The 22,104-nt window shown below is 33.4% G+C and overlaps 2 protein-coding genes across 5 annotated transcripts in view; one reads left to right on the top strand and one right to left on the bottom strand.

The window, feature by feature from the left end:
- The window catches only part of LOC108550033 (uncharacterized), an 84,898-nt gene extending 70,082 nt beyond the window's left edge, over nt 1-14,816 (top strand). For 3 of the 4 annotated variants that reach the window (XM_017903627.1, XM_017903629.1, XM_017903628.1), the window contains 7 exons: nt 6,174-6,328; nt 7,445-7,632; nt 8,984-9,086; nt 9,188-9,349; nt 11,945-12,177; nt 12,821-13,032; nt 13,876-14,816. In XM_017903627.1, coding sequence (XP_017759116.1) covers nt 6,174-6,328; nt 7,445-7,632; nt 8,984-9,086; nt 9,188-9,349; nt 11,945-12,177; nt 12,821-13,032; nt 13,876-14,027 — 1,205 coding nt within the window. In that variant the 3' untranslated portion in view covers nt 14,028-14,816. Of the gene's footprint in view, nt 1-6,173; nt 6,329-7,444; nt 7,633-8,983; nt 9,087-9,187; nt 9,350-11,944; nt 12,178-12,820; nt 13,033-13,875 lie in introns of those variants that run through there. The other variant, XM_017903630.1, reaches the window with a different exon arrangement.
- A 2,383-nt stretch (nt 14,817-17,199) lies between these two features.
- Nucleotides 17,200-19,549, bottom strand: LOC108550026 (leucine-rich repeat-containing protein C10orf11-like). Its single transcript, XM_017903618.1, has 3 exons — nt 19,529-19,549; nt 18,577-18,955; nt 17,200-17,541 (listed from the first exon to the last, which is right to left on the bottom strand). The coding sequence occupies exons 1-3, from the start codon at nt 19,547-19,549 to the stop codon at nt 17,462-17,464; spliced, it is 480 nt and encodes a 159-aa protein (XP_017759107.1). The 3' UTR covers nt 17,200-17,461.
- Nucleotides 19,550-22,104: the final 2,555 nt, after the last annotated feature.

Raw genomic sequence — 22,104 nt, forward strand, 5'->3', positions numbered from 1 at the left:
GCGCCTTCAATCAGCGCCATCTATGATATAGATGGCGCTGATGTTAGTTTACTAACTCTGGTTATGTGCTCCGAATATATTTTAATAAATCATATCGGCAGTGGAAAATTCACTAATTACTCAATATCTGTAACTAATTTATGAACTTTTATAATTCCATCGTAAAGCCAGATCTTTCAAGAACTTTCACATATATTTTTCGATATATATTTGTCCCTAATTAGTTAATTATTAATAATTATTCTCCGCAGTGTTTGAATTGTTGTCCAAGGTTGTCGAAGACGCCATTGGTTTTTCGTTAATTACTATCCTTTACACAATTAATTTATGAAACTTTATGCACTCATTATAAAATCAACGTTCTTGCGAATCTTCTCATATAACTTTTGATCATATTTTGCTTCTAATTTCGTTGAGTATTAAATATTTTCACGGAAGATCGTAATGGTCGCCGTTATGAAATCATAGATGCCATAAAACAAAAATTAATAACTATGAATTTAGAGTTAAATTCTTGACGAAAGTTATATAAGAATGTAGCCTGAGGTTCCAGCTTTGCAATGAAATTATAAAAGTTCACAAATTGTTTACGGAAATTGAGTAATTAATAATTTTTCACTGCCGGAACCATTCTATCCTTTTCTATCCCCTCTCTGTCCTTGTTTATCACGTGACCAGCTCTTCAACGACCTCCTTGCCTATTCTATAATCCTATCACTTTCTTGATTTTTGAGCTCAAATCATAGATGGCGCTGATGGCAGGCGGTAAAATTTTTATTCGAACTCGATACCTCGTCTGGTTATGCGCTAATAATACACCTTAATAAATCAATTCGGCAACAGAAAATAAATATTTTTCCAAGTTTTTGTAATTAATTCGTGAACATTTATAGCTGCGCAGCACTGTTGAAATTATAGGCAACATTCTTACACAATGTTTAATTTAATAATTAGTTACTAGTAGATAGGAGTGCTATAAAAAAAGTGTTTTTCTTGCATAATATTCTTATTGTTAAGTAGTAAATATATACTGGCATAAGAAAGGGTACAAAATAAATTTTTTTATTAAGAATTTTAGTTACAATTGTTTATTTACAATGTTTTCACAGGCGAAAAATGAATACAAAATAGAAAATAGATTGAAAAAAATATACTAAATTATGAACCGGAATCGAACCCCGGTCCTCGAGTAAAGAAATTCTCAACTATCGCCATGAGGCTACAACTCTAATTAGAAGGTAGTTAAAATAAAAATGTAATTAAGTGAGCAATAAAATTTTAATCATAAATATCTCAAAAACTATTGAGTAATTGCTCCTATAATCGTATATTTTCTTAAACTGCATGACAAGATGTATAAACCTGTAAAATTTGAACCAAATCGGTGACCCGATGGACTTGCCACTCTCCTTGTCAGATGGAAATAGAACGTGTGTGCCTTTTGCCGCTATGCGTGCATGGAAAAGAGTACAACATGGTGGGAAATTTTGAATGAATGGTACTTTTCCAGTTTTTCTTTTTTGTGTGGTGATTCTTTCTATTTTGTTTCCGATTATAGTTTGGATTCTTATGGTTTGGGTTAGGTTGCTATGCGTGTATGAAAAAGAGAACAATGTGGTGGGGAATTTTGGAAGAATAATTTTTTCCAATCTTTCCTCTTCCTTGCTTTCTTTTTTCTGAGGATTTTTCCTATTTTGTATCTGGTTGTAGTTTTTCATGGATTCTTACGGCGTAGATTTGAGGTCTTTAAGTATGGTTTAAATTAGAAGAAGTGGTACGGATTTTTATTTCATTTTTATTTGGATATTGTGTTTCTGAGTATTGATTAGTTTGAATGAAAAAATAATTTGACGATGTTATTGTTGGGAAAATGAATGCATAAAGGATAAAACTAGTGAAAGTAAAGTAATTAGTAAATAAATGCAATATACTAAAATAGTGTTTAAAATATAAATATTAATATTAAATATATAAGAAGGAAAGAAATAAACAGTAATACAAGTAACAATGTTATAAATAATAATTTATGTGCTGTAATACGTGTAGGAAATAATTCAGGAATTAAAAGGAAATGAAGAATGTTTTATTTGAATTATTAGAATAGTGAAAAATAAAAAGTCTAATAAATATTCATCCGACTGCTATAATTTCTTAAATATTATTCGTATGTATCTTATCTGTTATTCATTTATTGCACTCTTATCGATAACACCTAAGGCTATTTAATCTATTTTTAGAGCTGTTCTGGTGATTTTAAATCGATAAATTTTTTAGAAGCTTCAAGTATTAAAATTTTTGCAGCAAACATTTCATTCAAAATTATTTAATTATTTGAAGTAATAATAATCCATAAAATATTATTATATATAGATATAATGTACATAAAAAACTATTCAGAACATGATATTTTATTTCAATTTGCATATAATCATTTTTATTACTATTATCCATATCAAAAAAGTCGTGCAACATGCTACTATTTGTAAAAATACATAAAATTGATCATATATTACTTTGCAAAATCTAAGATATCTAATGATTAACATTTAATTACTTATAGTCTAAGCCAGTAGAATATCATAATGCTTACTTTTGCTTTTAAAAAGAAAATAAACAATAAATTTTAAGTAGGTTATAACACATAAAATGATAGTACATATTTAATAGCGATTTTTAATACATTAACATCTGTAGCATAAGATACACGAATTATGAAAGTCATTTTTCTCAGCTGAAGTTCCTGGAAACAGTCACCTTGACACACATTTCTCTTTGTTACTCATAGAAATTGCATCTGAAATATGAACATGATAATAAAAGTGTCTATAATCCTATGAGCGATTATTCGCAACATTATCCCGTTATTGTCAATTTTTATCTTGCTAATTTTAATATCATTAAACTGATCCCATATGCTGATAATTAATGTCGTATACATAAATTATGTATGACTGAAAAATAGAATTGTATGAAAAAATTAAAATACCAATATTTCGAATTTATATTCAATTTTATACTATTAATTTGATAATTTATCATTTGCCTTCTCAAGCAAATTTTTTTTACTGAATTACTGATTTTACTAAAACATGTCATGGAATAATTACAAATCTTGATATAAATTACACTTCACTCTTAGCTTTCTAGCTATTTCTCTGAAGTTAAAATAAATTAAAAAACAATTTTATTTTATTTAAATTCGTGCACAATATTTATACATATTACTTCCATCTTATCTGCTTAAACAGATATAATCAAATGTTACTTCTTTACATACTTATTGCACTATTACAACTTTTTCTGTAGAAAAACGCTGTAAATAATGAGGACCACCAGCTTTTGTCATTCTATCATTCAACATATTTGCAATATAATTATAATATAATTTTCTCCATTACTTACAAATAAAACATAACCATCATCAATCCCATTGCATATAAACTCTCCAATTACCAAATCAACAAAACATAACTACACCAAATAAACGATATAATTATATTTTAAATACAAAGTTCTAACAAAGTTCAAACAAAAATTCAAGAAATAGCGTAAACCGCTCTAACCTGTGGGTACCTGATGAATGACAAAAATTCCACAGAATGTTCTCCAAGAACAATAAAATTCAATCACTCACGCGATGTCTCTTAGGCAGGAACTTTATAAGTATAATTCGAATGTTATCCCTTATCGTAATTCCATGGAGTCAGAACCTTGAACGTGAAAGCCCCTACGCATTGAAGCCGGAAGACAGGAAGCAAAAATCAGTTTTATCGTCGTGCCTGTTCCCCTCGCCGCATTATCAGAAACGACCATGGCACAAACGAACTCGCCAGTATCGGAAACGTTTTGCCTCGGTTTGCATCTTGTGCCAGCACGTAGCGTGAATTGTCAAAGGGTTAATCGGGAAGCCGCGGCAGAAATTCCGAATTTCATCCCTCGATTCGCCTGGTGATCGAAAACGACGTCGCCTGGAACACAGCCAACCTCAACATTGGAAACGATCTTAATATACGACTCTAATCGCACTCCCACTAACCAACAGGATCCTGCTTCCTTTTAACTCTCGATAAACTAGAATGAGCGTTGAATTATTTATTTAAGACGGGAAATGAATTTTTCAACACATTGTACCAAGAAGTACAGACTTGAGTGATCGGAGTGAAATCGGTGAGCTTCTAATTCTTTCATAAAGCAGGAAGAACTCGATCTGACATGCTCTTAGCTGTCAAGACGACACTAGGAAGCTTCCACTTGTGTGATTCGAAATAGAAGTGTGGAAAGTGTGAAAGGAGAAGAAGAAGACTATCTCGAGTAGAAATTATTTCTAGATCACATATCCGTGTCAAGGAATGAATCTCCTTAGGCCAGAATTGTCAAATTGAAGTCCCGATCTCCCATTGGTTCTCGAGTGTCAGGGGAGACAAAGTTCCAGTGGAAAAGCTACCAGTGTGTCTAGAAAATATTCGTAAAACACATTGAAGTGAAACTCCGGGGCTATCGAGGTGAAACCATCGAGCTTCCACCTGTTCCTCGCAACAAAAGAAACATGTTGCAAGGAGCGAAGTGATCACTCGAGAAGAAGTTCCCAACGTGTCTCTAAGATACTTTCTGTATCAAAGAGTCCCCTCAATCTAAACCTATCAAAGTGACATCAACACCAACAAGCTTTTGTTTCTTCAAGCAGGATCAAGTTTTCTAATAGAAAAATCCTCAACGTTTTGGAAAAATATTTCCAAGACACCTACCATCAGAAAATCTACTCATTTATATAGCTCGTTGTCAAAGTAAAATTAGCAATATTCTATTCGCTCCTCGAACCAGAAAAGAAATATTGTGAAGAAACTTTCAACCTGTCCAAAAACAACAATTAAACCAGTGAATTTCTATTTATTCTCTGTGCAAAAGAAGCTATTCCAAGAAATGAATGTCTGAAAGAATTAATTACTTAAAACACTTGCTTATTCCAAGAAGTTTCCTAAGTCCAAAGCTAGCAGATTGACAGCGACTAGCTTCCACTCGTTGCTCGAAGCGAAAGAAAGTGTAACAAGAAACAGATCCCCATTAGAGAAGTTCTCAACGTGTCTGAAAATCCACGTAACGTGAAAATCGCGCGTGAAAATGACGAAGGGTACCGGCTACACGACTTTCAACGCGCCAAATCGGTCCTCGACCGTGAGAAGCATAGCGCAACGAATGACAACCAACTTGTTCCTTACCTGCTGTACTATTCCGTGCTATCCTGCAGGTAGAAGAGAGGATCGCGTGGTGGAGGAATCGTCGAACGAGAAGATCCAACGAAACGACGATTTGGGAACGAAGGGTCAGGTGGAGATGAAGCGCATAGCGTCGAATGACACCCTAACAAAGAACGAAGACTCAACGAATATCGATGATGGCTGTACGCTGTTGGAGAAGAGTAATTGCGAAAGGTCGAGGGAGCTAGAGAAGAGCACGATAACGATCAGCTCCGTGGGTTCTGACGATAGGACCTTCGTGTCCAACACTACTCTGCTTGGCATCAAACGCAGCTTGCCTATGCTTTCCAAGACAAACAAAAAAAACGGTCGTAACGAGACGAAGGTTTTTGAAAGCGATGGCGAATCTTCCCTGCCAGATATATTCTCCAAGTGTCGTCTCAGGAAGCCAGACGAGCAGAAGAGCTTGTCCTCGTACTCCGAACTGTTCCCCAAGTGCCTGGTCCGGAAAACGAGCCAGCAGAGAAACTCTGATAATAGCTCTGAGGATGGAACAAGTCGGTCTCGTCGTGTTTTTGCTTCCACACTTCAAATTTATACTTTTCTAAAGATTATCTTTCATTTTTGAGGGATTATTTTTAATTTCTTTAAATTTTTCCTAAATTCTAAAGATGTTGGATAGCTACAGAAGCTTTCAGTCTTGGAGGGTTAGATAGATATTAAATAAAAGTTACATGAATTACAGATTCGTTTTCGTTTTTATATATATAATTTTCGGTTCTTCGATTTGAAATTGTTACTCGTGGAATTGTGTCTTTTACAAAATGATAGTACCGAATTATTGTTTGATCCTCTAGTTTGCTTTTCGTATCAAGAAAAATTTGAAGCATTGCTTAAATACCTTAACGTGATAAAAATTGTTTGATTTCCTGACGAATGACGTGTTTAATCATAATGTTCCTGCTTTTTATCTTACAGATGATGGAAGTAGCTTGTCAGAAGCATGCAGTACTCCGATCATCGGCGCAGGATCACGAGCAGGCTCTAGTCACACAGTGATCGACGTAGATGACATGGATTCCGGACTACATTCTGGACACCTTGCTACACGTGCGTCTTTGTCGAGTCTTGGAGTAAGTATGAAATGTATTTGACGAAAAAATCATCCCTTTTTTGGCTAGGGCAGTGTTGTTCCAGAAGAAACATTGGAAATGTACCAAATTCACAAATATGAGGCCTTTTTGATATAGCAGAAAATTCAGGAATCGGTTATTTAGTAATTTAATAACCTAGTGTTAAGAATATTTTTATTCTTTTTAATGGTGGAACTAACAAATGAGTCAAAATACCTAATTTCAAACTTTTTGTTCTTTGTTATTTAAATTTCAATTACTTATTCTCAGCTACTGCAATTATTGAAGAATGCATTGCTTTTGGTAAAATTAATGTTCACTTGTTCTTCAGTTGCATATTTTGAATTGCTAATAACTACGTTATACCCGCTACTGACATAGAAACGTAATTATATGATATACATGCCTAATTATTGTCACTATCACGCTTCAATTATGATTATTGTATACCACATTTAACACAACCTATAATACACAAGTAATAATTATCGTGGTACAAGGTAAGGCTAATAACTCGAATAAAAGTGAACATTAATTTTATCAAAAGCAGGTACGCGTTTTCACAATCTGTAAGAATAAAGTATCCCAAACAAATCCTTTCAGTCTCTTCAGTAATTCTAGTGTCAATTACTATCATTATATAAATGTACATCATATTTAATTAATATATATAAATTACATGCTGTAACTTCAGTATTAACACTAAAGCCACGACTGGTAAGAAGGCTTTTAAATGGAAAAATGGGTGAAAATGAGGGAGAAAAGTTTAAAAGAATAGAATAACAGAAAATACTGACAAATTTATAATTGAAAAAAGAATGGAAAATTTAAAAGTGCTGAATATAGAATTTTTGACACAAAATTTAAAGACAGTTATTTAGACTGTGCTGTGGTTAATGTTAAATAAAACAATGTATTTTTTCGTGTACAAGATACCAAAAAATAATTCTTGGAAACAAGAACCTGCACGAAGAAAAATACCATTGCACGTTGTTCGTTGTTCATTGATTATCGCACCTGGAATATTTTCCTGGGGCCCTACCCGGTGTTTGACTCATTATAAAAATACTTCGTATCCCGGGCTATAAATACAAATATCTGATATCAATTTTTCAGGCACGTTCGGATTCAATGGCGTCGGTTTATAGCGGTGCTGGCGAAGGACGGTGCTGTCGCTCGGTGGTCGTCACAGGAGAAGTCGAATTCGCTTTACAATACGATTACAAGCACCTAACATTCGAGGTGCACGTAACAAAATGCAAGAATCTAGCACCTGTTGATGTAAAACGCAAACGATCCGATCCGTAAGTAACACGTGACTCATCGAATGAGAATGATTCGTAAGATTAATCGCATTGATCACGTGTATCTTCCAAACCTACTAATCATTTTCTTACTTACGAATAGTTATTGCCAGTTTGTAGGAGCTTTCTACACGTTAGTACATTTCTTTCTTACAGACGTATATTAGACAATGAGAATTATTCATTGAACAATGCTTTGATCGTTAAACTCGAAAGTCTCTTTGATTTTAGTCCTTGACAGGAATTGTCATTGTAAGAAGTTGGAATGTTTTAAGAAACTGTATAATGGGATCTATATTTTGAATTTATTTTATTTCTTATTACTACCGAATCATAAGTACGTTCAATATATATTGAAGTAAAATAATTTTTTTAAAAATAAGTATGTTCGGTATATATTGAATTTTTTAAGGTTTTAAAAATCTCATTAATATGTTGGAATAATTATTATAAATCTACGATATCAATATTGCTTTATTTAAAATATAAATAAATGTAAATGGAATATTAAATAGAAATGAATACAGTGTAAAGTAAAAATAAAATATAGCAGAGTACACTGGGGGTACTTGTTCACACGACTAACATATACACGATTTTTGTTAACACATTTTACCCATTTTTACACAATTTTTTAACACATTTTGTTCAGTATTCTTAACACATTTTATTTATCTTTATCTTCAAACCCAGGAAACTGGTAGACATGCAAATATGTTGCTATCAACTTCAATCCTGTATTTTAAATTATTCTCCTATCCTTTACATTAACGTAACACGAATTTCGTACTTTGAAGTATTTGCAAATCAATTACCTTATGTCTTCTTGTACCACTTCTTCCACGCGATTTTTTATTTGACACTGTATTCATTCATCGTGTAGAAAAGTCCCAAGTGTGTAAAATATAAATGCGTTAATTTGTTACATTAACAAGTAACACAACACCAAATGAAACGTAAATATAGAATATAAATATCAGTCAGAATTGGATATGAATCAACAATCAAACGATCCCAATATACAGTTAACGTATGGCACAAAAGACCAGTTTCCAATTTAACCCTTAACTGCTGACACAGAATCTGTTAGACTCTACGTGATGCATATCTTCCCGTTGACATCTCTTCTTTTCTTTCTAATACCAAGCTGCGAATTTTACAACCCATTCTCGTTTAAATTACATCCCTGTCTATACAACAATCGCTGTAATATTAATCTTGCAAAAGTAGAATACCAGAACCATTCATAACCTTCAGTATAATAATCTCAGTGTCCGTATGAGTGGCAGAAACTATCAGTAATTAAGGGTTAAAAAGAGAGCCTCTTTTCTCACACGAACTATCCCATCAGATACGTGAAAGTGTACTTACTACCGGACAAGTCAAAGAGCGGAAAACGGAAAACAAAGGTGAAGAAACACACGCTGAATCCGGAGTTTAACGAGACGTTGAAGGTAAGGTTTCCATTCGCAATTAGCCCCGAGCACATTCTGCCTGTTCCTCCGTTATCCCTGCATGAGAGTTAGAGCTTGGACGGTTCGCCACCACATTTCAGTTCCATATGAGTCTGAGCGGCCTAGAGACCAGAACCCTGTGGCTGACGGTTTGGCATTCAGACATGTTTGGACGCAACGATTTCCTCGGCGAGGTGCGAATGCCCCTGGAGAACAAAATCTTCGACGATCCCACGCCGAAGTGGTACCCGCTTCAGGAACGAGTAAGTTCACCATGGCTAGCACAAATGCGCCCCGAAGCATAAACGCGAGAGATATTTTAGTATCGATAGGAGAGGTACGTGGCGAGTGGTGAAATCAGTTGGTCATTAATCCTTTCATGAGTACGATCACACGTGTACGGCTGAAAAATTTGTGAAAACAACATCGTGCAAACGATATGACACGCGTAGTAGAAAGAAAATTTCATGGTTATATAAGTAAAAGTAGAAAATAATTCAACCGTATGTACGATATTTGCGATTTATTGTAGATACGAGCCGTGGTGGCGCTAGTGAGGTAAATGGAAAATCGTCTTAAGGTTGCGTGGAAGAATTAAGTACTGTTGGATTAGATTCTTCGCAAAGGGTCTAACCTCTGATAACAAATTGTCATGCATTTATCGGTCATCAGGAAGGAATATTTATAAAGAGAATTGGATATTTAACCTATTAAGGATCAGAGATAAAAATAAAACGATTTTTAAATTGCGAATTGCATTGTTTGTTTCTTTTAATAATACATTTCTGATTTAAATGGGATGAAAAAATTGTTGGCCTTCTAATTATCAAATTGCAAAATCTTGCGTTTACGCAATTATGGGCCATAATAGGTTAAATGAGATTTTGCAAGAGAAATGGAGGATTCTCAAAAGGTATTCGTTTCATTGATTTTGCTTAAAAGTGGAGCGTATTAACTAGTTTTCTTTTATTAAGGACCGTGTGAAATAGGATACTTCTAATTAGTCTGCATTGATCGAACGAGTCTCGGAATTTTAACGTGAAATTACTTTGAAATTGCCATTTTGTCGATAAAGTATGAAATTAAAAAATGCCTATCTGTGAGAAGCTATCATGACAAAAGAATTTTATAAGTTACAGTGTTCTTTGAAAAATGAATTTTGACTTTTCAGGAAAGAAAGAAAAGCTCAATCATCTTCAATTCATTTGTATAAATCTGTTAAATTTTTCTTGTATTATAATTCGGAAAATACATCGCATTTTATAATACTAACTCTACGCTGATGCAAATCTTGCTCTCAACTATTAAAACGCATTATTATAATATTTGAAAGGTTACAAAAATTGACATAAATGGTTTTGTATACCATTTACAACCCTCCTTCTCTCAAAAAAATTTTTCATTCCTTTTCCAACAAAGAATTTCGACATTCAAATCAATCATTAAATCGTCCATCAACTTGTGAACAATTTTAACTTGTTTAAAATTGAATTTTATCCTAATTAATTTTATTTCACGCTGTTATTATTTAATCTGTACCCAACTGTTTCACAAAAAGTCAAAGGCACCGCCGACTGGAAATTCCTTAGGTTCGAAGCATGCTAATGCCTCAATTTTACTCTTCTTTTTTATTATCCAGCTGTATTTTACGACTCGCGTTGTATCTCTTCCAACAAGCGTGCACAATAAAGATCGTTCTAGATATAAAACCGCGGCGAGAACGGGCCGGAGAAAGTAAGTCTTCGTACAGACTCAATTATTCTCCAGTACATAATTAGAGCCTTCTTTTATTTGTTTCTATTTACGTTAATGAAGTTAACTGACACACTTCGCGATACGAAAGGAATACTGCACGACCTGTTACACTAGTTGGCGATTATTCGAGTTCGAATGTTCGGGTACTGAGAATTCAAGTACGAGCAGCAGCATGAACAACAGAAGCAATTTCGTAGGGAATACGCGATGTTCCAAACGAATAGATCGTATTGTAATGACTGCACTGTTCTGCGATGCATCTGCATGCACGAGAATTAGTATCGTTGCTAGTTTCCATCGGTTTGCAATATTATACTTACTGACAAAAGTTGCGAAACGAAGCAACGATATTCCAATCTTTTTATATTCTTTATCTTCAAACAAGTATAGATTATAATAAAAAGAAATTGCACGATTGAAAATGTTTATGAGAAAATTCGTTATCTCGAAAGATAAAGAATATACAAAAATCTTGAATTGATTACCTTGTTTCCTAATTTTTATTGGCAAGTGATATGATTTTTTGTATATAATTTTTGTTAAATAATTATTATTCAAATATACACATAGGTATGTCTACAGCTGGTTAAATTAGTCAGTTGGTTCTACCTGAGTTACTCTTTTCTTGAGTTCATACGATTATGTTATCTTCGAAATTTTAGAATACCCGAAATGGTAACAATTTTTAAAATATTGTTTCACTAAAATATCTGTTACATAAATCAGTATGATACACCAAAGACCCGTTCTTGAATTAAGCGACTTGATTTCGAAAGCTCAGATAAGATTGCCACTTCGAGTATCTTTCTTAAAGTTAAATATAATATTTTTCTAGTTGGATAAAAAATATTTTTTTCAACGTAATTCTAATTTTATTAGAAAACAGCAACTGTTTAGAAATATTCGACTTGCTGATAGTAAATAAAAGTGTGTAGTCATTTATGTGATGACATTCGGTCGCAGAGGATTAAGATGAATTAAATCATTTTTGGGAAAAATTACTGAATATAGTTGGAATAATTTTGAACGCTAAAAATATCTTTCGAGTGCTGTAATAATTAGTACGAGCAAAATTTGTGACTTATGATAATCGTATATTTTAGACCGAACCATTCGACGACCCTGTTGCATACAAAGGGGAGGTGATCGTCGGCTTGAAGTTCGTACCGCCAGATCCTACCCAGCAGGAACGAGATCGAGAGATAGGATCAGATCGTGGTGCTTCTAAATCGAAGAAGAACTGGAGTCGCGGCGCGTTGCACGTGCTCGTGAAGGAAGCTAGAAATTTGCAAATCAGAGCGAAGAATTCAGGAACGTGTGATCCGTTCTGTAAAAGGTACCAATTTAAATGCTTCGTATCATTAACGAATTGAAATAAATCAAGGTAAAGTAGGATAAGTTATTAACATAATGAACATAGCCAGTTACTATAGCTATCGTTAACAAGATACCTATAATTTTGAATAAGGATAAATATAGAATTTAAAATAATCATAGTGTACGTTAGAAATTTAAAATGAGAATTAAAATTTCTTTGTTTTATCCGTTCATAAAATCCTCTAATTATGAATATTGTAAGTATGACATATCTTTATTTCTATAAAATTATTAGTAGTAGATAAATATTCCTAATAAGAGAAAATTAGTATAGTATAAAATTCAAAAGAAATTATATAATCTAGATAACTACCCCAAAAAGAAATATTTCTTTCAGTCATTGACATTGAGTAGTATTAACGTAGAATTTTGGAAAAAGTATATTTACCAAAAAGAAAAGAAAAATAATATTTTTTGACAAAATACCAGTATAGTAATTATAATCCGGGTTTTTTTAAATTTATATAGATCAAATATAATTGCAAATGTAATTGTAAAGTCCACATTTAATTTTTCACGAATAATAGACCATCAAATCGAATCATAAAATTTAGTTGGAATGAAATAAATGTTTGTACTAATTGTTGCATATGTATTTTCAGTTACTTACTGCCTGACAAGGGTCGTTCAGGGAAACAAAAGACTGGAGTAGTTCGCAGGTCTGGCGGTTCACCAGTATGGGGTCATACTTTCATTTATAAAGACGTGAGTCTGCAGGAATTGGCAGAACGTGGACTGGAATTGACAGTCTGGGACCACGATCGCATTGCCAGCAACGAATTTTTAGGTGGAGTCCGATTCAATCTTGGAACAGGTACGAATCTCTATGAATCAAATTATTTTCACCTCTTTATTATAATTTTATTGCTTAAACACTACATCGTTTCAAAAATCTTCATTCAGATTTATTTTTGAAGAAAATATTTTTAATGCGTACATGAAGTATATAAAATATTTTTAAAACAAAATTTTTGAATGAAATGATTTTGATTATATCATTTGGAAAATTTATGGTAAATTTCATGTTCCTATATCAACAGCAAGATGGAAAAAACTGAATTATTATTTTCTGTTATATCATACGACTTTTGAATCGAAGATGGTCGAATTAGGGTAATCACCCTATAGAACTCCGATTCTACTAAAGACTTTACATTTATTTATGGTTTTATAGCGTAATAAAGACAATCATAAATGTCTGTTTGCTTCTCGTCTTGCTATAAAAATCATTCTACTATTTTTAACCATGCTTCCCATTCAAAATATGACTTTCAGTCGACCATGACTTTTTCCTATAAAAAAACTCCTTTTTTCAATATTTTTCTTAACCATATACATCAAAATTAATTATGTAATTATCTCAATAATATAATCATTACTAACACAGATACTCTAATATAGTATTCCAATATCATTTATTTATATATTATCAAATACAATACAATTTTAATGTCATAAATTAATATACTAAAACTGAAACCCATATTATTTGTTTATTTAGCATTAAATATAATGTAATACTAATATCATAAATTAACATACTAGAATTAAAATCCATAACATTTACGTATTCTTGATCTACGACTACAGTAGTAAAAAAATAAGCTTGTTGATCTAATGATCTAGATAAATAACCAAATGGATTTAATAACTACAGGAAAACACTATGGGAAACCAGTAGACTGGATGGATGCAACCGGTCGAGAGCTGTCGCTCTGGCAGAGCATGCTCGAGAGGCCTAACTTCTGGGTAGAGGGTGCCGTGACCTTGAGGCCAAATCTGCATAACCATGGGAAAAACAGCACTTAAGTCATCCCTCGTTGTCTCAGTGATTTCTTTCGTATTTAAGTGACACGTTCATTCGTGGACTTGATGGGTCTCCGTCTCAACGAAGCTCGGAACGCTTCGGCCTAGTTTAACTTAAATACATACGTATCATGTATATAAGTGGCAGTGCATGCGGACCACACATCGAATAATTTCGAAACGCGACTTTCGAGGAGAGAAGACAAAAAGAAAAAAAGAGAAAAAAAAAGAAAAGAAAAGAAAAGAATCAGTGCCTTTGGGGCTATTGCGAACGCGAATCCTGCTCATAGGGCACAGTCTACGACTTAGACTCTAAATTCTCAAGGACAGAGAGTATGGGAAGTGGCCGTCGCGAGGTACTGGCCCTCGGGACTTCCGGATGAGTTCCAAGCAAATCGAGCCTTGGTTCCGAAGTTAGTGCTTACGTCCAGTTTACTTTGTAAATGATCATAGCCGATAATTAGAACTTTAATCCGTAGTTTCCGTTTGCTTTCGACACGTTACTCTGTAGGTATACCGTTTCGAATTGCGTTATATTTTTCTTTCCTTTTTGGATTACTGTATGAAAGATCGTACGATATATGATTTTTTTTTTTCAACTGATTTTTCTTTACACCATTATATCCTCCTTTGTTCTCTCTCGTTACCTTTCTCGTACAGATTTCTTTGATACCGACACTCTTGTGTTTCACTTCTTACATTTTTTCTTCTTTTGTTCGTGTTCTTCCTCCTTTCCTGTGTTAACTATTCTTGCAGAGCAAAGAAGGTCCTAGCCAGATGATCAACGGAACATCGACATACGGAGTTCGACGCGCAAAATTCGTGCAATACCGTGAAAGAACGTGTCTTCGTTCTCCTCGTTGTGTTATAACAGTCTTAGGTGATAGCAGAAAGGAATTTCTTTTCTTTTGTAAACGGGCATCCGTCCAATCGCGAGGCGAGATGACTATTTGCGTATCTTATCATGCATGAACATTCTTCGTGGCCAAGCATTATTATTCGCGAAAGTAGGAAATAAATTCGGTAGCAAGGCCTCGTTCCAAACGTGCGCATTCGCGAAAAGTATTCGTCGATTACAGTAGTACGATGCAACTGTGAGATTCTAAGTTGCAGAGGAACGAAACGAAGGAACGAGATACATATATATATTTTACGAGATATATTTTACTTTACTTTTAATACAAGGACAAAAGGTTCCAGCGTTTGGAACGTGGCTTGCATTGTGGACACTTTCCTTTCTTGGAGAGAAAGATGCTTCCAGAGTGTACAATACTCGATTTCTCGTGCTGAGCATTGCCAGAACGATGGAACGGTGTATTTAAGGAATTAAATATGACCGGTTCCCATTACATAGAAATATATTCATATAAATGTTATATTTATACAATCACGTAGGGTTACACAATATACGATGTAGGCCATGGGGCTTTTGGATCGATCGTTGTCAACTATAAAATAGAAATCGGTGTTTCGAATCAAAATTCTTCGATAAATAGTCATTTAAATATTCGATATATACCGTTTCGATGATTCGAGGTATTTGATTTTGAAGTATTTGATTCAACGATTCGAAATAATCGATTTCAATGACTCGAGTATTCAAAATATTTCATTTCAGCGATTCGAATATTAGAGATATTCGACTTCAAGGACTTGAGTATTCAAAATATTTGATTTCGGCGATTCGAACATTGAAAATATTCAACTTCGACGATTCGAATATTCGAAACATCCGATTTGCAAGATTCGAGGTATTCGATTTGCACGATTCGAAACATACGAGACATTGATTCGCAAAGCTTCCTTGTAGGAATGTTCGAGTACTAATTACATCCAGGACGAATCGAAAGGCTGACGTAATGGTACTTAATTAATTGTTACAATACCGTGTTTCCGGTTATCGCATGTAGGCAAGTATAGCGTAACAAGGATCGTGTACTTATCCGTAAGGTTCTTCCTAAATACAGGGTTAACAATCGAAAACTATTAAACTGCCTTCGACGTAAGTTCTTCTCGTAAACGCGTTGTCAGTCTGGCAAATTTATTATCAAACAAATTCGTCGACTACCCCTCCGCACGGAGGCTTGGGTCCGCTGTGTTCGTTCACGGTTTATCGATAACAGTCGAATTTGTTGCGCGTGGAAAGTATTGTTGCGAGTACTATGTTGCGTACGTTTAAGGACCAATAACGCTAAATTATGACGACATAGTCGACAACAGGAATACGAAACGGTGTGTAGGAATTCACGGCGTGTCCTCACGCCCGTGTTCTCCGCTTCCGTTCGACGACAGTGTCCGGAGGATCGCGTGACACTTGGATCGGATCGTCCGATCGATCAGAACGAAGCAGAAACTTCCGGACAATTATTTATATGCCACTCATCAGTGTACGTGATAATAAAATTTTGTACGTTTACTCATAACGAATTATATATTTCATTCGATGTACATGCATGTGCGAAAAATTATCGGATAAATTCGAACCTTCGCGTTGTCAGGCACGTAGATGAGATTTTTGGTACCAGGGGAAAGATATCGAGATTTGTGCTTTAGATCTTCGTCCATTCGAGAGATTACTCTACGAGCCTGATCGCTGTTTTTGTCATAGAGAGAAAGAACATGATCGCAAATTCGCTCATACAGTGGTTAGAAAGAGGCATTAGCACGCTATATTGCAAGGAAATTCATCTAACCAGGTTTACATTTTAACCGCTTACCTTACAATTTAAGTTTCGATGATGCGTGCCACAGTTAGCAGCAAGGTCGATGACACGTTGAGCTATTTCGTCCAAACGCTGCGAAGAATAACACGTAACTGAGATAAGAAGACATCGAAAAAAATTAACCACGAATCTGACTGAACTTATCTCGTGTTGTTAACGTTGAATCACATCCACGTCTCTTGCCCGTAATATTTACGTTCGAACCGATTTCCTTACCATGAATCTCACGATATCATAGGCCAAGATGTTATCAGAAGTTTGTGTACTCGTACAGCATAACAAATTCTACATGCAGCGATATTTTTATGGCTTAATCTTGTTAAGGAAGCTGAAAGGAAGCTAAATCTCAAAGTTTCTGTATTTTTTCGTGTTTTGATTATGATTCCTTTTAGGAATTTGTTTCGCAATAGAGTGATAAAGCATTAAAAATTAAATGTTTTTCGCGTAAAAAATTTTGTTGTATCTTGTATTGTTATAAAGTTATATTTAAAGAAAGATGAAAGGAGCGTTGAAAATTCGATTGCTGATTTCATCTGCTCAGAATGATGTTACGTGAACAAGAAAATTGTAGCGCGTATAATCTGTTATGATATACATACTTATAGAGTTTCATCGAAATTGAGAAGTTCGTATTAGGTGAATTTCCTTGTAACATTGCGTGCCAATACTCTTTTTACCTACTATACACTTGGAGGTGCTTCGATATGCTTACGTTCAAAGATCGTTATTCGAAATAAACCGATTCCCTTCCGAGTTCTTCCCTGAATATCGGTACTTGCACTTCCCGAACGCTCCTGTGTCAGAAAAATATTTTCATTGAGAAATCGTTTGAGTTCTAACTCGATTTGTAATTAAACGTAAATTTGGGTAAAAATTTGGAAATATTTAATCTTCTGATAATGAGATATACGGTATAAAATAGGGTATAAAAATAGTGAACTGGAATTGAACAATGATATTGTACTCGATAAATTGAAAACGATCATTCTGACCAGTTTAGATCAATTTAGTGCTGATATAACTTACATGTATTTTGAAGTTGATTTTGTAACGTTATTTTGACAAAATATTGATATTAATAGTGATTCTAACACAAGTATGTTCAAACATGTAATCGACTGATTTAACAAGATAAGCACTTATCTCTTGTCTGGATGAAAGATTAAATCATAATACAGTACGCGACAAAATAATAGTTGTCAGTGTTTCTTCAACCTAATGCAATATAGACATATGTTGCATATGTACTCGTGTGATGTGCCCAGTCTTTAATAATACAGAAAAATATTAATCATAGTTTACATTTCTCTCCATAAATTTTACTTATTTACTTGCATATCATCATAGGCTTATAAAATAAACGAATAAAAATATATCGATTTTTGCTATTTTTACGAAACTTTTCTAAAGATAATAATTTTTTTCCAATATCTTTATCATCCTGTTTGAATAATGCTAACTTTCCCTTGTAAAATCAAATTTGATTTATAATCAAACAATTTGTTTTTTACTCCAGGAACACTGAAAATCATAGATTTTGCTATCATTTGCTATCATTTTATCGTGTACTGTAGATATTCCTCCTTTACACAAACTCATTCCAATTAAACATTATTATACGATATCATTGTTTAATATCCCCTTTAAAATAATTCTCCTGGAAAGAAAGAAATATTAATAAAATATGATAGAATATAGCAACTTCTGATAAAAGTGTCAAAGCCAAATTCTTTTAGACAGAATAATAACAATAATAATTACATGTGATAGAATATAGAAAATTTTGATGTTATGTAGCATAGATGAAATGTACAATACCAAAACCATACCTTTGTGATCAAGAGGATCGCGAATCGACCTTGGCAAGGGTGTGTAATGAACGTTGAAGAATATATCATCGTAGTCATCCATCGGGTCGGAAACGAATTTGGGCGAGAAATCCGGCATCGGTTTCACGGTCCTCGAGTACTTTCCTCGTCTCTCAGCGTCCTTTCGCTCTTGTCTCGTTACAGGACGCGAATCGAGGAACCGTAAGGTCGAAGGTAACATGTATATCGCGTACAGTCTGAAACGATTGTAATCCTCGTCGTCGGTTAACGTCGGATTGGTCAGCTGATCCGGACATCCTGGATTGCCGAGCAGGCTCACGTACACGATGTTCGGACAACACTCCTGTATCCTTTTCAACGCGTTGTCTATGTCTGTTATCTAAACAGGTTTTCGTTAAAATGAAATATGTGATGGAAGAAATGAAAGGTTTCGTTAATAAAATACAGCGAATGTTCTAACAGTGAGCGAGTATACAGGGACCTTACAAAAGTCTTGGTTGGAATATGCGAGTATGTATTAGAATAGCCTAATGCATAAATGTAGATAGCGAAATGTCTGAGGTCGCAAAGAGGTTAACACTAGAGCTAACAAAATTGACTAATTTTAGAATTTTTGTATCTTCAATTGGACATACTGAAAATGGACAACTGCTTTTTACCGAATTTATTAATTTTTATTGAGATAGGAATTATTATAATTTTACTATAATTTTATGCGTACTTTTGTTATATTTATTTCCCTGTTTATTTTCAACGCTATATTTGTGTTTAAATAGACACACATTGCAAGTTGGAATTAAAAAGATTTAATGTAGGATAAATTTGGAAATGTTTCGGGATCTTAAAATTAATTTACAATGGCAATGAAAATGAGGTATACAGTTTGTTTAATGAAGGTTAGTATTGCAAAAGCTTCAGAAAATCGAAGTTTTGGCAGTTTATGTAGAATTACATGAATAGTATTAAATAGCATGCCTTATAATGTACAAGTCATGTGGATAAATATAATTCTTGGAAATTTAGAAGAGCTGAAGTAAACTTCCAAATGCATACAATTATTTAATCAACGAATATTTGAAATAATACTTATTAATTCGTATTTAAATCCATTGAATTAATTCGACAGATTAAAATTCATCGAATTGCATTTTAAAACGCATTGAAATTATTATAATATTTTACAAATTTCAAATTTCAAAATTGAACATTTTAAATCAGAATATTTAAAATTAAAAGTAAGACATTTCAATATTAAAAATATAGATATTAAAAATCTTAATTTATATCGATTGCACGGTATAATGTATTGCAGTCTGTATGTCTTAAAAAGTATGTCTTACAAAATCTTCTTTGGTAAGATTACAAGAACAATTTGCAAGTGTAAAATACTATGATACGAGCAGACAACTTGCAGCCATTTGATAACAGACTCTTTATTTACACAGTCGTAAAGTTACTCTAAATATTATACCCAGTAAGAGTACATTTACATCCAATTATCACGAACCATTGCTTACGATACACCTATATTAAATAATAGTACAGTGGCAAGGTACGTAACAGTACCATTAAATAACAGTGAAATTAATATCTTAATATCTACAAAAAATATTATTTAATATCTTGTAGATATTCTTTAATATCCACGGAAGGTCGGTAATAATTACATTAATTTATCATCATTCTTTAATTATTTCTATTTATTAATTATTTGCTTCTGATCACTTAAAATAATACAATCAAGGCTCACAAGTTCAAAATATAAATAAACCTATTTCCAATTTTATTGTTCTAAATATAACTTCAATTCCATTTCCAATCCTATGATAAAACTATAACTCCAATTTCTATTCCGTATAGTGTAAATTTCCATCACAATTCTGTAGTCCTAAATATAATATAAATTTCCATCACAATTTTGCAGTCCTAAATATAATGTAAATTTCTATCACAATTCTGTAGTTTTAAATAAATTCCAAGTTTCAATTCTATAGTTCCAAATACAATTTCAATTTCATATATATATTTATTTCATAATTTGATATATTTCTAAACATAATTCCAACATAATCCCAATTCTATTCCAATTCTAAACATAATTCCAATTCCAATTCTGTGATTCGAACACGATTCCAAATCAAGTTGCAGTTCTAATAACAAAATTCTTAAATACCAACAGCTTCAAAACATTCAATTGCCAATTACACCGACCAAACGAATCGCTCGGTGGATCAAAAGCAGCATTAGCATAAAAATATGACTCGCACGGATCTTTCCCATAGTTCCTTGTTATGGCGGAGCACTGTTGCTGATGGAAAAATGCAAATGCCCGACCCGGTTACATCATCGCGACTTATTCGCAACAAAAGACACGAGGTGAACGGCATAACGATCGTCGTCGAACCGATTCACATCCTCGATGATATAAGATACCAAACGTGGTATCATCGATGCACGTCCGGAATTTCAATCAGGATGAATAACTCACGAACTATTCCTTCAAGAGTTTCTTGATCCAGACGTGTACAGTTAACCCAACGACGATGGCAAACGTTTCTCCTATTCCGATTTATCAGCTTGGCAATGGTTAAAGAATCACTATTGTCGGTCCATATTATAAACATGATAACTTTTGTCGTTCTCTTATTTTCTTCCAATAAACGATTATGACGTAGATGTTATTACATTGTTCTGATGTGGTGGCAACATGTTACGTGATCAGAAATAAAAAAAGAGGTAAAAGAATTAGATAAGTTGTTAATAAATTACAAATCTTTTCGATACGACACAAGGACAGATGCACCATGTGTTTTTGTTTGTTTGCTTTTGCTTGATCCGAGTCTGTTATTTTAAATGATTTATACCTTATGCGATAGCACGCACGACGAAGGGGTCACAGAAGATTAATACTGAATTAAAAAGTAATTTTTTACTAGTGATTAAATAATATTTTATTGCGTGACTATCTCTTAATTTTTTAGATTTGTTAATTTTCATAGCGGAAATTTATTAGATTGAAATTATTGAATTTTTTAAAATTAATTTTTGTTTTTCTCAAAAATAGACAGCGCAGAAATAATTATTGAGCGATTATACAGTAATGCTATGCTATTTGGATATGTAATTAGGAAAACTTGTATTGTGTCACGTAAAATGTATAGTTATAATCTATTTGAATAATAGCACACGTTTCGTGTCATTAATTTGTTGAAATAAATCATTTTTTGAATGGGTCCAGAAATATGTATTTTATTTAATTGTGTATATCTTCCTGTGTCCTCCGTTTCAAATTATTCCACAAATTTTATTAAAACGTTAAATAATGTTTAGGAGATAATTATAAGTTCTCTTTTTTATATTTAGTTGGAATTTAATTGAAATCAACGGAAAAATAAAATCAGGCGGAAGTTCATCCACTAATTCAGGATAAAACCAACAATGATGGTACTAAAAATAGATATTTTATAATGTCTGCATACAGTTTACGATAAATCTGTTTCCCTACAAGGAAGCTGAAAGGAAGCTAAA

The sequence above is a fragment of the Eufriesea mexicana genome, unplaced genomic scaffold, assembly GCF_001483705.2.
Source record: "Eufriesea mexicana isolate 0111107269 unplaced genomic scaffold, ASM148370v2 scaffold2481, whole genome shotgun sequence".
Classification (NCBI taxonomy): domain Eukaryota; kingdom Metazoa; phylum Arthropoda; class Insecta; order Hymenoptera; family Apidae; genus Eufriesea; species Eufriesea mexicana.

What these genes read in the sequence shown, in the direction of transcription:
- LOC108550026 (XM_017903618.1), bottom strand. Translation starts at nt 19,549, where the DNA reads ATGCTATTTAATACTATTCAT. An exon ending in TGCTATTTAATACTATTCAT is followed by an intron (nt 18,956 to 19,528) that starts GTAATTCTACAT and finishes AAACCTGTTTAG; the next exon opens with ATAACAGACATAGACAACGC. An exon ending in CGATCCTCTTGATCACAAAG is followed by an intron (nt 17,542 to 18,576) that starts GTATGGTTTTGG and finishes TTTCTGACACAG; the next exon opens with GAGCGTTCGGGAAGTGCAAG.